Source organism: Sabethes cyaneus, chromosome 3 (assembly GCF_943734655.1).
Source record: "Sabethes cyaneus chromosome 3, idSabCyanKW18_F2, whole genome shotgun sequence".
Classification (NCBI taxonomy): Eukaryota; Metazoa; Arthropoda; class Insecta; order Diptera; family Culicidae; genus Sabethes; species Sabethes cyaneus.
Window position 1 is genome coordinate 51,453,015 of NC_071355.1, and position 14,223 is coordinate 51,467,237.

Consider the following 14,223-nt stretch of genomic DNA (forward strand, 5'->3'; position numbering starts at 1 on the left):
GTTCCATTCAGTGTGCCGCCGTATTGCCACTTCATCCATCTGCAATCCAACCAGTAAACGTTTGCCCGAAGCGATGAGCTCATTAGCCTTAACTTCTAAGGCTGCCATGGTCTCCGATGTCAATCCTGGTTCTCCATCGATCGATCTATACCAGCGAATGATCGTCCTTGGATGTGGTAAGCGGTTGTGGAAGGCCTGACGTACGAATTGATACGCTCGAGGGGAATAGAAGTGCAACGTAGTGGCGAAGGTTCTCAACTGTTCAGTGAAGGGTTGTCCCTGCCGGTACGTCTGCAGCGCATGGATCAAAGTGTCACTCTCACTGTATGCCTGTAGATTAATAAAATTTAATCTTAATAAAATTTATATAAAAATCCAAGAAATATGAATGAGTACTTACTGCCGAGAGATGATCAACAGCTGACTGTGACAGCATGTTTTTATCGCAAATCTGCGTAAAAAGTTCCTCCATGCTCGTTAACTTATGTTGAAGTCTCCGGCATTTCTGTTGCAGCATACGAACTTTATGCTTGTATTTTTGTTTAACTCTGGTCACTTCCTGAATATCTGAGTTTATTTGCTCAGTCACTACGCTTGGTTTATCTATCTCATTAACATTAACGGTTTTTAACCTTTGGAAAAGAAATGAGACATGATAAATCCACATCTTCTCAACATGGGAAAAATTCAGTCGTTTGTGTAATATTATCGCAACTTTGCATTGATAAGGTATCATTTGAAAACTACAACAATAAACTTACTTTTTACGGACTGGTACATAGTGACTTGATTCGCTATCAAGCAGAAATTCTAGATTCTCGCTGTAAATTACTATACTTATTTTAATATCTAAACTAATTTAACAAAAAATTACGTTTCGTGTGGTTGTGTTTTTGCAAACACTGATGGTATGGATCCTTTCTTTAAGCAAACTTTTGTTGCAATCATTTGCAATTCATCAGACCTGAAATGCTTTCCACAAATTCTCTGGTTTGTCACAGATTCTATTTGTTGGCCTGTAAAAATTTTGATTGCAGTTAATCATTGATGCTGATCCTCTTTGGAGTACGGAAATCTGTCAAAAAATGTAAGTTCATTAGAAGTTAAAATGTTAAGAATCAGAGTACACTCAATCCCCGCTAATATGAAAAACAGCTCGTTCAGATTGGGCGAGTTCATTTTTAATCTGAATATTTGGTAACTCTATTCATTTTCACATACGCGCAAGACGCGCACCCTATGAACTTGTTGTTTTGATTTGACGAAAACAAACGTTTTGAAAACATTTCAAACATGCGCGAATTCTAAAGGTTCGATTTGTAGAAGACGAAATTGGCTCGGTAGTTTCGACTAAAATGGTCTATTTTGAGTGCTGGAGAGAGGTAAGTTGCATATGAGCTACATTGCCAAAGCTCCGGAGCAAGAGGAAACGCATTAAGATTTTGTGCTTTTTTTTAATTTACCGGTCAACTTTAACGTCAATTGTGTGTAACGCTTGATCGGTTTTTAATGTGAACGCATTCATACCACCGGGGTACAGATTAAAAATGTTCAGATTAAAGAAGGTCATACCAACGGGGGTACACGGTATACAACACAATAAAATTATCACTTCCGGACTTTCCGGTGGCCTATTTTAATCGACAATAATTACCTATGGCTGGAAGATCCTCCGTGAAACACCGATTTAGCTATGTCGCTATCGCATTCAGTGATAATGCATTTCATTCTGATGCAGATTAAATCGCTAATACTGGTTATATTAATTAATTCTATTCTTCCGACACCGATAACAACAAACAATGCTCTTCACTATGCCACCCGCGAGAGATTTTCTCACGTACAAAACGCATGAACGCAACGGTATGAACAGTGCTTAATTGCGCAATGTTTACAGCAGCTGACAGTTATTGACGTCAAATCGAGCCAGCGCGCCTGGCTCAAACGGCTTCAAGAAAAATGTATGGGAATGACGTTTGTGCCAGGGATGTGAACTAAATACTCCTGAATATATGATTAAGATATAATCAAATATTGCAATCATCTATACTGCTTTATAATCCACAGTCATGAATTGTATATGAAGACACGCACGACTGCAAAACAACTTATTGTTCACTTCGATTTGACATACTCTAATCATTATACAATTCCAATGTGAAATTGACATGAAAACGATTTAATGTGAACTTTCTATTACGATTTTGTGTTATCTGGGTGTGCGCTGGTTGGTGCTGTCATCAGTGCGTTCTCCGCTGTGTTTTTATGCCAGTGAAATGGTTTTAAACGTTCTTTTTCTTTTCGTCCGGATGAATAGAATCCCACAACTGCGCCTTTTTACACCGACTTTTTCAGAAATTTGAAGCAAGCGAAGTTTCCAATCACATTACTTGGCAGCCATAATTGAAATTTTAAACTGGTTGTCAAAGTTTGACAATGAGATTCCTTTTTTGATGAATCTCAGGCACACACACATTTGCATATATAATGTAAATACATTATCTGAACATGTGTGATGTTTACCACGCGCACTGCAGCGACACTGGCATTCTATATATATTGATTATACTGATGTTCGGTCATATTGTCAAAATTGTTTAAACTTATTCAAGAGTCGATTTTCGTTAATCTAATCTAATAAGTGCTTTCAGAACATGTTATATAGTAACATAGCATAAAAAAATCGTTTGTTGACATTTTGCGACTTAAGTCCCTTTGAAAAATTTCCCGAGAATTATTCATGCCAATTTATTGGAATTGACACTCGCAATAAGTTAACATAAATATTTGACAGCTACTGTATTACCTGACTCACTGCGAATATGCGTATTCTTGAAATAAAACGTAACCATACGTTTTATTCGTTTATAACGCATATTGAGCTTGCTGACGTTTATCGTACGCACACATCGACGCGCGTTTTGTTGTTGCTGTTGTTAGATTTTACACGTTTGTTTTTGTTTTCCCTCAGTTATACCCCAGTAAAAAACATACGTTTGAGTGATAAATGATAAGTTTTTGTAGCCTTTTGCGCTGGGCTTAGCAAGCTCTATGCAGCTAATATCGATAACAAACGATTTTTTATAAGTTGTGCTTTTGTTATTGCATTTAAGGGGGCATAGTACTTTTCCAATTTAAAAAAATCGAAATTTTTTTCATTGATTATTTCGAAAGATTAACATTTTGACCATATGTGTTTCAAATCATTTCGATGAATTCCAAAAATTGACAAAGTTACAGCTATTTGTATCGCGCATGTCTGGAGCAATTAGGGTAACCAACGTATTTTGGACCCCTTTAGCAGCTGTACATAATTTGGACACTTACAGCAAAATCAAATGGAAGTGTCCAAATTATGTACAGCTGCTGATGGGGTCCAAAATAGGTTGGTTACTCTACACAGTGAATAAAAACTTCAACGTCGTTTTTCTCGAAACCAGGTTTTGAAAGTCGGTACCATAAATATCTCAAGAACGGCTCAAGCAATTCTCATGATTCTTTTTTTGTTTCAAAGCCAACAAAATTATCTAGTGTTTGACCCATCCTTTTTTCGATATTACAGTTTTTGTATTTTTTAGAAGTGTTTAGCGTCAATTTTTTCGACTAAAAACCCTACTATTATGTTTGAATGTTCGCCATTTTGTTATACGTTCGAATTTTTAAAAAAGGATGGGTCAAACACGAAATAATTTAATATAATTTCAAGTCGTTTTGGAATTTTTCAATTCGGATAAGCCCCCCAACGCCAATCCATGGTACCGTAAATCATGTTTTTTTCGAATGATCATGTTCAAGGAGCCGTAGGGGAGAAGGGAAGAGGTTCACATATGCAAACAAAATTGTAAATATTAGTATAACGTGCAATGTTTAGAATGCAAAAAACCGGAATCGATTCGCTTTTCGCGTTATCGAGAAAAAAATATTTGAAATAAGGCAAAAAATATGGTGTAAAAAGTACTATGTTCCCTTAATTTGTAAAAAGTCGCATATTCAGTTTCACAATACAATTATTGCGTACTACTGGCACAAGAAATATACCGTTTAAGTACGTTATTGTTAGTGATCAAAATTAACGATATTTTCGATACAAGGGCGATATTTTTCGAAACCTTTCGAACCAACACGATCCCGCGAATACAACGCATATTCGCAGTGAGTCAGGTAACACAGTAGCTGCTGGCATTTTACTTGTAAACTGTTCACAACATTTTTGCATTTCGCGTTTTCAATGCAATTTGCAATATAAGTTATTTCGTAACATACATAACAGAGGGTAATAACACAGACAAACAGGCATAACAGTTGGAAGAAAAATCAACAAAAATTTATCGTACCACACATTTTGGCTGAATACTAGTGCCATCTATGAACGACATTCACAAATATCAAAGAACAACAGGCGGATCACTCGAACTAGCAAGTATTTTTTATAGGGGACATCCCCTTCTTTCGTTAAAAAGTGCCACAATAACTAAAACGGAGACATTCCCAACAAAGCCCAAATTTGAAATGACGGTTTAATCGGTGCGCATAATGGAAAACGAGTGTTATGTCTGTTTGTCTGTGCTAATAGTATGGAAGCAAAATTGAAAGGATTTTCTCTTATGTGTCATGTTAGTTCTTCTTTCACTTTTATAGGAAAATAGATAAGTTCTTACTGCATACCCAAGTAACAATTTGGGTTTTATTACACTCTTACGATGGTATTTAAGACCAAAAATGGTCTTGAAGACCACCACAAGAGTACAATAAAACTCATATTGTTGCTTGGGATGTTTTGGTGAGTTTGCTTGGGATGTACTTATTACAGGCATTTTGAGAAGCTAAAAAGAAGTTTTACATAAATCCAACCAAATTAGATATACACTGAAGTCGCTTTTTACGCGGTTTGTTTTTTTCGCGACTATTTTGACGCTAATTTCGGAATTTACGCTGGTTTTTACGCGAATTTCGGAAATTACGCGGTTTTTTTACGCGAATTTAGGAATTTAAGCCGTTTATTTTAATCTATTTTTTCACGAAACGTTGAAATCCACAGAGTTTTTTTACGCGAATTTTGGAATTTACGAGGTTTTTTTTTACGCGCATTTCGGAATTTACGCGGTTTTTTACGCGGAGTCCGGAATTTACGCGGTTTTTTACGCGATTTTGATTTACGCGGAACGTGGCCTTCGCGTAAAATGCGACTTGAGTGTATTCATTTAAGAGTGCACGTCAGTCACGCATTTTTTACGTTCCATTCCGTTGACGGTGACTTACATCGTTCTTAAAACGGTAAAAACGGCCAAAATCTGATCGACTCGCGTCGATCGCCGAATATCTGTCAAAGCTGTCAAAAACTAGGAACTTCTTTCTCTGTGCGTGCCGTGGAAGGTGGAAGTAGCAGCGCAGCACATCAGCAGCTTGTTGGTGTGGTTATTTAAATTTGTTCGCGACGGAGTTGAAGTGCAAAAATGTCTGCTGCAACAGCTGTAAATTTTCAGTCACAGTTTTCTTCCAAGTCTATGGCTAAGCAGCTGAAAGTAAAGTGTAATGAATTTCTGGCATCGCCGCAAAATTCCGAACATCTAGGAGAAATCATTGGCTGTCTGAAGGTGGGTACAATGCAAAGTTGAAAAACTGAACTCTTTCAATGGTTTCAATGAATGCCTGGCAGATTTCTCTCGGTGGTAGTGAAAAATACTTCATAAATCGAAATCATTCTTTGTTTTATCATTCATTAGGAAGAATTTGATTTTATCGATTTTTATCATTTAGGAATGTAATTCGAAACAAGCGGCTGTGGTTCCATGTTTGCTAGCTTTGGAAACTATTTTCGTCGAACTGCTGAGACGAAATGAGATGCGAATTGTGGTGCAACCATTAAAGCCAGTCGGTGAGTAAACTGCACTCAAAGTTTTTGCATATATTAATGGTGTTAGTGAAATTTTCAGAGACATCTTCCGAACTAATCTACAAACAGTCTCTGCAAGGACAGTACAAAGAAGCATTCAGTGCCATTTTGGAAGGGTTTAACCATGATAAACAGGCGGAGAGTGTTCAATCGCTGGCCACAGCGATGAAATTGATTGTGGCGGAAACCAAAAATCCGTTAGATGAAGGTGCCATTGATGCCAACAGTTTCCCACTCGGTAAACTTAAGAACATTCTCCAGGCGGTGCTCTCTTCGGAACGCCAAAATGCCCATCTGGTTAATCGCTTCATGGAGTACGCCTCTCATGCAGACATAATTTACTTTTGCTGGAAAATCTTACCGTCATTAGCGCCGAAGGAATTCAGTCCTAATTCATTGTTTATTCAAAATTATCTTAGTTTACTTGGAGCAGTCTGTTTCGGAAAAGAATCTCTTGAAGAATCGCCTAGCTTTCTATGCGTTCAAATGCAAGAATTAGACTATCCATACATTCGGAAACACATAAATAAAAGCTGGTCTTGTGTAATGAACTGGAAACATGATGATGTTTGCCATCGTCAGGTTTTGATTCTGTTGCTGGAAAAAGTTCTAGCCCATTTGGATAAGCCGGTTCTATTGACTGACTTCCTAATGGATTCGTTGGACGTTGGCGGTGCTATTAGTTTGCTAGCACTGCAAGGCATCTTTATCTTGATTCAGCAACACAATCTTACCTATCCAAACATCTACGAAAAGTTGTACTCAATGTTCGAGCCGGAAATCTTTCACACTAAGTATAAAGCACGATTGTTCTACCTGGCGGATATATTTCTGAGCTCTAGTCACTTGCCGGAAGGATTGGTTGCGGCATTCGTGAAGCGGCTAGCGCGGTTGGCACTGATTGCCCCTCCGCAGGATATTGTCATCATAATGCGGTTCATTGGAAACTTGATACTGCGACATCCGGCGTTGAAGCGGTTGATTTTCCACCCCAGCGGAGGAGAAGGTGAGACTATACTTGTTTGCTTGGTTGAACATTCGTTTGACAATTGATGTTGTTTTTTCATTACAATGTTTCACAGTGTCTCAGGATCCATTCATTATGGATGAGCGCGATCCGGTGAAATCGAATGCACTGGATAGTTCACTGTGGGAGGTTGCCGCTCTCCAGTCTCACGTACTGCCGTCAGTTGCCACGGCTGCCAAATTTATCTCTAACCCATTGCCTAGCGCTGAGTGGGACTTGGCGTCGGTGTTGGAGATTAACGAGAATGATGTAAGTTATAATTTTTGTCATGTGATAATATATAATTATTCAATTGATTTAATTCACAGATTTTTGACAAAGAGATTGCCAAAAAATCCAAAGAATATGCCTTAAATATTGAGCGACCAACCTCGATGTTTAAATACTGCGGAGGTCACAAGTCCTCGCAGTATTGGAAACTGTTTTAGAGCAACAGAATGAGCTTTCCCTAACTGACTAATAGACATTGAGATATACAAATTTAAAAACTGCACTTGAAATATTAAGATTTCTCACATAACTATGACCTACAGTATCATACTTGGTTTTGAAATAATGGTGGAAATCTTCAGTTTAATTATTTTATCTTATTTTAACCTGAAACATCTTTGATACATTTACCCTACAAGGGCAACGGGTTTACAAGCTACAGTCATGCTACAAGATGTGTAACGAAAGCTATTAAACATATAACATAGGTTAAACACAATGAATTATCAATAGAACAAGCTAATGGAACACGATAGTGTAGAAAAACAATTAATTCGGATTTATACCTTTTTAGGTATCAGGGTATAACATAAATATTTTAGATTTCTAAAACACTAAGCTATTTAGAGCTATTCAAGGCTGAGTAGGGGTCTAAACTATTTATTCTGTCACTACGTGCATACCAAAATGGAACTGGTATGCGCGTACGGTCAGTGTTGCTACCCTGTGAATTATGAATTTTCATTTACGTAGTAGAACTACTAAAATAGCATATAACATCTACAAAATTGTTATGAAAATGTTCCTATAAAACAGTCATTAGGAAAACAATTACTAGCAGTCCAAGTTAAGCACGACCGTGCTTTGTTTCTTACCAATCAAATGCACTATTATTATCTACTGATAAAAATACATAGTAATCCGTACACGTTCATACATCATAAGCATCAAACAAACAATGTTCACTGTCCGCACTAAAACAAACGCATATGTTCGTATTGATGGTTCTATTGAATGTTATTTATTTTTAATTGTGAGCCATAAGCTATCATAGAAACAGGTCAACCAATGCCCAGGCGTGGAAATCAATTGATGTTGAAAACACAGACCCACATTCTTGAACAATGCATGTACGCAGCAAATATAGCTGCTTATCCTATGTTTTTCGCATAGTTATGAAGGATTTATAGTCCACACAATAGTAACATTAAATGGTTAGGATGAAGGACATCGCTTAGAACAGAACGAAAGGAATTGGCTAGGAAGATTTGCGATCATTTCAGTCGAGCAGAGCTGGCAGAAATTGTGATTCAAATTAGATTTGTTGATAATGTAGGAAAGCATTTTGAATATTCGAAATAAATTGGCGAATTTAGGCGTCGAGAAGATTTTTTTTATTACAAACCGGTTATGCCCATTCGTATTCGGTATCGTTTAGGATATGAGAAAGTCGGCGGGGAGCGATGGTATGATACTTGAATAAAATACGCGTAACTAATCAACAAACCGGTAGTGGTCTTTATGCGTTAGATATCCGAAACATCCATCGTGTCTAGCAACTCAAACAGGAGTAAGTAAAAGTATGCCTGACTTCCAGCTTGAATGCGTCGTAGATTTCCGCATTATTTCTGGCAGTGACCAGTGATCCTAAATATATGAGCTCATGAACTGCCTATAAAAGCATAACTGTCCCATATGGAAAAACGTGAAGCGTGGGAAAATGAGATTGAAAGTGGCTGACTGATTTATATGTTGTGCGTCATTATACAACAATTATTTTACTTTATTCGACAAAAACATCACGTTACACTAGTAATTGAACTATCCACATAAATTTTGTTGTAAAATTAAAGACCAATGCAATATTTTTTCAAAATTTCGAAGATGGGACAGTTTATGCTTTTATTTACAAGCGCAAGTTGCTAAATAAAAGCATGTCTGTCCCATATTTTTTCAAATTTTTGCCAGTACATAGTGAAAGATAGTTTCTACGCCAAAGTATGCGCTACAGAAACGCTCCTATAATATACCAAGATCTCAAGGTCGTGATTAAAGAAGGCAAGAAAGCCGTCGCGGTGTTGGACATAAAGTCGTCGATCTTTTTCGAACCAGTGATGCTGACTTCGTAATCACAAATTATAAATCCTAACCAAGGCTATACCTCAAAAATATTTGAAAAATAATATTCAAAAAGAGCAGCCTTGTTGTTAAAGATAACAGCAAACTTGATGAAGTTCGAGTTTCGAACTTCAGGTGTGTCCTGCTGTTGAAAAAACAGCACTATTTATTGTTTTGAAAACTTTTCAATCGAAATAAAACATCAGCATAAAGGATATCGTGAAATCAAAACGAAGAGAAAAGCTGCTCTATTAAATACTTTTTTCCCTGACACCGCCGAAGAAAATTGTGCCAGTGAAAGCTTCGCCGATTAAAAAAAGATTGTGGTCCTAAATTTAAAAACAAATATATATTACTGTCATATTTCTTTTTTTGTTAAGTTTTTATCCTATTCAGGTGGAAATTAAAAGAATATTGTTTTATCAAAGCTATAATGAGTATAATCATTATATATAGAATGCCAGTGTCGCTGCAGTGCGCGTGGTAAACATCACACATGTTCAGATAATGTATTTACATTATATATGCAAATGTGTGTGTGCCTGAGATTCATCAAAAGGGGAATCTCATTGTCAAACTTTGACAACCAGTTTAAAATTTCAAATATTGCTGCCAAGTAATGTGATTGGAAACTTCGCTTGCTGCAAATTTCTGAAAAAATCGGTGCAAAAGGGCGCAGTTGTGGGATTCTATTTATCCGGACGAAAAAAAAAGAACGTTTAAAACCATTTCACTGGCATAAAAGCACAGCGGAGAACGCACTGGATGACAGCAGAGATGCCATATTTTCTGAACAAAAGTCTGGAACTGCTCGAAAACCGAAAAAATCGAGCAGTTTTCCGGCTACTCGAATTTTCTGGTTTGAAAATAATCTGCGAAAATCTGCACAGTTTTTTAGGAAGTCTGTGAAAGTTTAAAGAGCTTCGAACAAAAATCTGCACCAAAACAATAAAAGTCATAAAAACTTCAAATATCTGCAAATTTATAATGATCTGCAAGACCGTTCCAAAAATCTGGAATTTGCAGACAAATCTGCAAGTCTGGTATCCCTGGATGACAGCACCAACCAGCGCACAGATAAAGAACAGATAAATAACAATGAGCAACTTTGACAATGAAGTTCCCGATTCACAGACTTGATATAGACTGTTAGCATCATGTTTACCACAATGAGTCCTATAGAAAAACAGCGACACTGGCATTCTATATATATTGATTCTACTCTATAATGCCTTATGGTTGCCTCAGCTGACCGAAAAAAATGTTTATTATGGACAATATTATTATGGGAACCTCCACAAACTGGAACTCCGTTCCTTTTGATTTTTTTCCTGTCTCGGGCTTCTTCCTTTCTTGAGTCCTGGATCCCCTTCGTTCCGTTTTTCCACTCTCTTCTTCCTTTTTCCCCACTTTTCAGGACCTCTTCTCTTTTCCTGTTTCCTTTCAACTTTTTTCGTTTTTCGGTCATTTTTTGCTTCGTTTTTGGTTCATAAGATATGAATTTTTGAATTAGGTCAACCGAGTTTTTCAGCTATACCTAACTCATGAACGTTTTATCATTAAAAGATTGCATATTGACAAATACGAAAATAATACTTCGAAAAAAGTGTATGTGACAAAACATAGTTTTCCGGCTTTACTTTGGAGCCAAAGTTGGACTTAAAATCGAATTCGAAATTAGATTTGCTACAGGAAATCAAACTAGAAATTGAGCTTAAATTAGAACTAATCAAGAAGTTGGAACCAAATTTGGCATCAGGAGGTTTTCGGAGGCAAGAATTTTTTCTATGGTGAATTATGACCCCTCTCCCTTTAAGAGGGGAGCTCCCATACAAATGAAACCCCTCACCCCTGTGGTAGTGGGTTGTTTATTTGTTTTCCTAGGCCTCTATTACTTTCCTTTAGTTGGGTCCGAACGAGCGTTAGCGAGTAAGGAGAGGATTACCCCTGCGAAATGGTACATTCCGCGTAAGGTTTTTCGCGAAATAGTATTCGGCGAAATGTTATACAATCACTGCGGTAGCAACTAGAATCTTATAATTTTTTTCTCCAGCTGTCAAAAAAAGATGAAGATACATGAAGATCTTACTGAAGATTTACCGAAATTAAGATACATTATCTCTTGTTGAAAAAAAATTAGTGTACATTTGAAAACGGTCCGTAATCGGCTGTTCGGCGAAGCTGTTCAGTTTGACGTCGAAAAAGGAGTGTAGTACGGCCGTCATGTCAACTTTGCAAATGCATCTCTTGATTCTAGCAATCAACCGCTTGCAATTCGTGGCTCTCCAGTACACCAAGGAACTCAAAATCCTGAAGAAATCTTCGATTGGGCGTACTGAGACAGATTTTTCGGTCGTGGTTTTTGGGTACAAATGGGATCGAACGGGTATTCAGGAGCGTTTGTTTTTTTTTTGTCGTAATGCGATGATGCTCTATCCGGCCAAAACACGTAGGGAAGACTGTCCAGAACGAATGGCCCATGCTATTAATTGTTTAAAAACGCGGAAACTATTTTGTAAAATTATGATGCGCATTTTATTTTGGTGTAAAACAAGCTAATACATAAAAATTCATGTAAAAGCATCAAACATAGCCACATCCAATAAATTAAAGCGATTATCCGCGATATTATTGCACATGTAAGAAATCATGATTTTCTCTTAAGCTTTTACCTCTAGTCGGTATGCAAATTTTATAATAAATACACTCTATCTAATTGATATACTGTCATACTCGATAATTCATCACAAAAACGGCATTAACTAGGCATGTTTTTCACATAAATTGCAAAAAACTTCAAAATACAAAACAGGGGTAGAATGCACCACAGTGGGATCGAAAAGTTATAAAATATTTTAATTTGCAGTACATCTTTTGTTGCAGATTATTTATTAAAAATGTTACAATATTATGTATTGTATAGGACTTTGCCTTCAACCTAATTGTACTTTGTTTAACTTACAATATTTCATCACACATCAGTTGGAGAAAATAAATAAATATGAATAAATTTTATTGCCAATTATGTTGAGATATGAACCCATTATATCCCAGCAAACAAACGGATGGACAAACGCTATAACAAACGCTTCCGACATTTTGAAAGCCTAGTTTTAGGAGTTTATACAACACGTGATTATATGTAAATTTGCTGGTGGCATCTAACGCCTGGCTGGGCAAACTTGGTGCATTTTTCCCTCGGGGTTTGGCGTTTTGTCCCACATAATGATTTTGATTCTTGATAAAATCGTCAAAAAAAAACAAAAAATACCGGTTTTGTTAGGAAATTTCACCAGGAGTAAGTGTAAAAAAGATCCCAAAGTCTTCTAGAGGTTGCAAAACGTGGAACAAATATATCGTTGCTCTGCAAAATGATGTTTTGCTTAAGCGGTGCGTTCTGCACCATTTTACCCTATTGTCCATCTGCATGATGTTTTTGTAGAAACGGGATCAAAATTTTCTTCAAACATTCGTCTGTTGCATCTTAATTGGTAGCCAAACCAGAGGGCTTGTTGTCGAAGAAACGAGAAAGAGAACGATGTCCTTCTGCGTCCATAATTTGGCTGGTCTTCCACTGCCTTGCTCGCGAATAGTTGTTGGCAGTGGTAGGCACCGCTAACCGAAAATTTAGCGTCGCTAACCACTAATCCGCTAATCGAAAAAGTTAGCTCGCTAATCGCTAAACGCTAATCGATAAAATCAGATTAGCGAAAATTTCTCTAAGCGCTAAATCTAAATTACCCAAAAATTACTACATTTTTGTTTAAACATAATACTATATATAGCGCAAATAACCGTCGACAATTCATATTTTTTGGTCATAATATATGCATAAAAAATTAACTGATTTTAGCCATTTTTCATGCGATTATCCAACCAACTGGTGATAAACCCACCTAGAACCGAGAGTCGTAATTTGACAGCGTTATCAATTGATTTTTAGCAGTTGTAACGAAAACAGCCAAGCAACTACACTCGATGCTTTGTTCGTACTGCCAGATACAGCTCGGGGGGAAAAAGTTGGACATCGTGAGGCACGTTGTGTCGTTGTGTCTGCCGGATACAGCCGATCAGGCACATACAACATCCTCTCCCTCCTAGAAAATGGTTAAGTGGAGTAGAAGCTGAAAAGGGACACCGGCCTGGAGGACGTGGTCCTTTGGCCACCCTGGCATCGGCCCAATATGCCAAAAGATTGTACTGAATAACGCCAACACTTTCAGTATCCCCCAGCTGCAAACAATAGAACATTTTTATCGTTTCATCGGCCATGGCTAACTACCGTAAGGCCAACCGGCAGGGCGTCGAAGCATTTGTTGTAAAAGGCTTTATAGAAATAGCATTTAAAGGAAACCTTTTGTAGTTCTTTTCATCGCCATTCGTATTTTGTTTATTTTTGTAATGCATACGTTATCACCACAACTTGTATTGCTATCCTTAAAGAAAAAAACTTAGTATTTATTATCCAGAAATATTCGTGTTTCAGTTCCATATAGCATGCTTTATCAGTGTCTGTTTCTTATCTTATTATTGTCAGAAATCAAATTTCGAATCAATTAGAACTCGTTTGAATTCGACTTGTCTGGAAAAGATGAGTGGAACTCTCGTATATCGTATATCGTAATACTCACTCTGTCATTCACCGGACAGTAATACTATTATTTTGGTGATCCAACCGCATACAAACTTGTTAATTTGTGACATTATTTCTGACCAATGCAATATAAAAACGGCGAGGTAAAGTTTGAATGATTTCACAATTTTCATGCAGCTTTAGCGATTTAGTGGTTAGCGATTTCAAGGGTTTATTTTTAGCGAAGCTAACGGTTTCGCTAACGTACTCCAAATTGAGCCAAAACGCTAACTCGCTAACCAGAATTGTGCCCAACACTGGCAAGGTTTCAAGGTTGTCCAGCGCCTCTATGGTTCAAAGGTACAAGTACCAGCGAACCACATGCCCTGGCGGGTGTTGTGG

The 14,223-nt window shown here is 37.3% G+C and overlaps 1 protein-coding gene across 1 annotated transcript; it reads left to right on the top strand.

Annotated features, from left to right (window-relative positions):
* Nucleotides 1-5,373: 5,373 nt before the first annotated feature.
* LOC128741822 (nucleolar complex protein 4 homolog A) lies at nt 5,374-8,627 on the top strand. Its single transcript, XM_053837895.1, has 5 exons — nt 5,374-5,594; nt 5,758-5,875; nt 5,934-6,899; nt 6,976-7,169; nt 7,229-8,627. Exons 1-5 carry the CDS (start codon nt 5,454-5,456, stop codon nt 7,346-7,348), a joined length of 1,539 nt encoding a protein of 512 aa, XP_053693870.1. The 5' UTR covers nt 5,374-5,453; the 3' UTR covers nt 7,349-8,627.
* The last annotated feature ends 5,596 nt before the right edge of the window (nt 8,628-14,223 follow it).

Bases quoted from the DNA above. Each gene is read 5' to 3' on its own strand.
- LOC128741822 (XM_053837895.1), top strand. From the start codon at position 5,454: ATGTCTGCTGCAACAGCTGTAAATTTTCAGTCACAGTTTTCTTCCAAG. The intron at 5,595-5,757 runs GTGGGTACAATG...TTTATCATTTAG, and splicing joins AAATCATTGGCTGTCTGAAG to GAATGTAATTCGAAACAAGC. The intron at 6,900-6,975 runs GTGAGACTATAC...AATGTTTCACAG, and splicing joins CCACCCCAGCGGAGGAGAAG to TGTCTCAGGATCCATTCATT.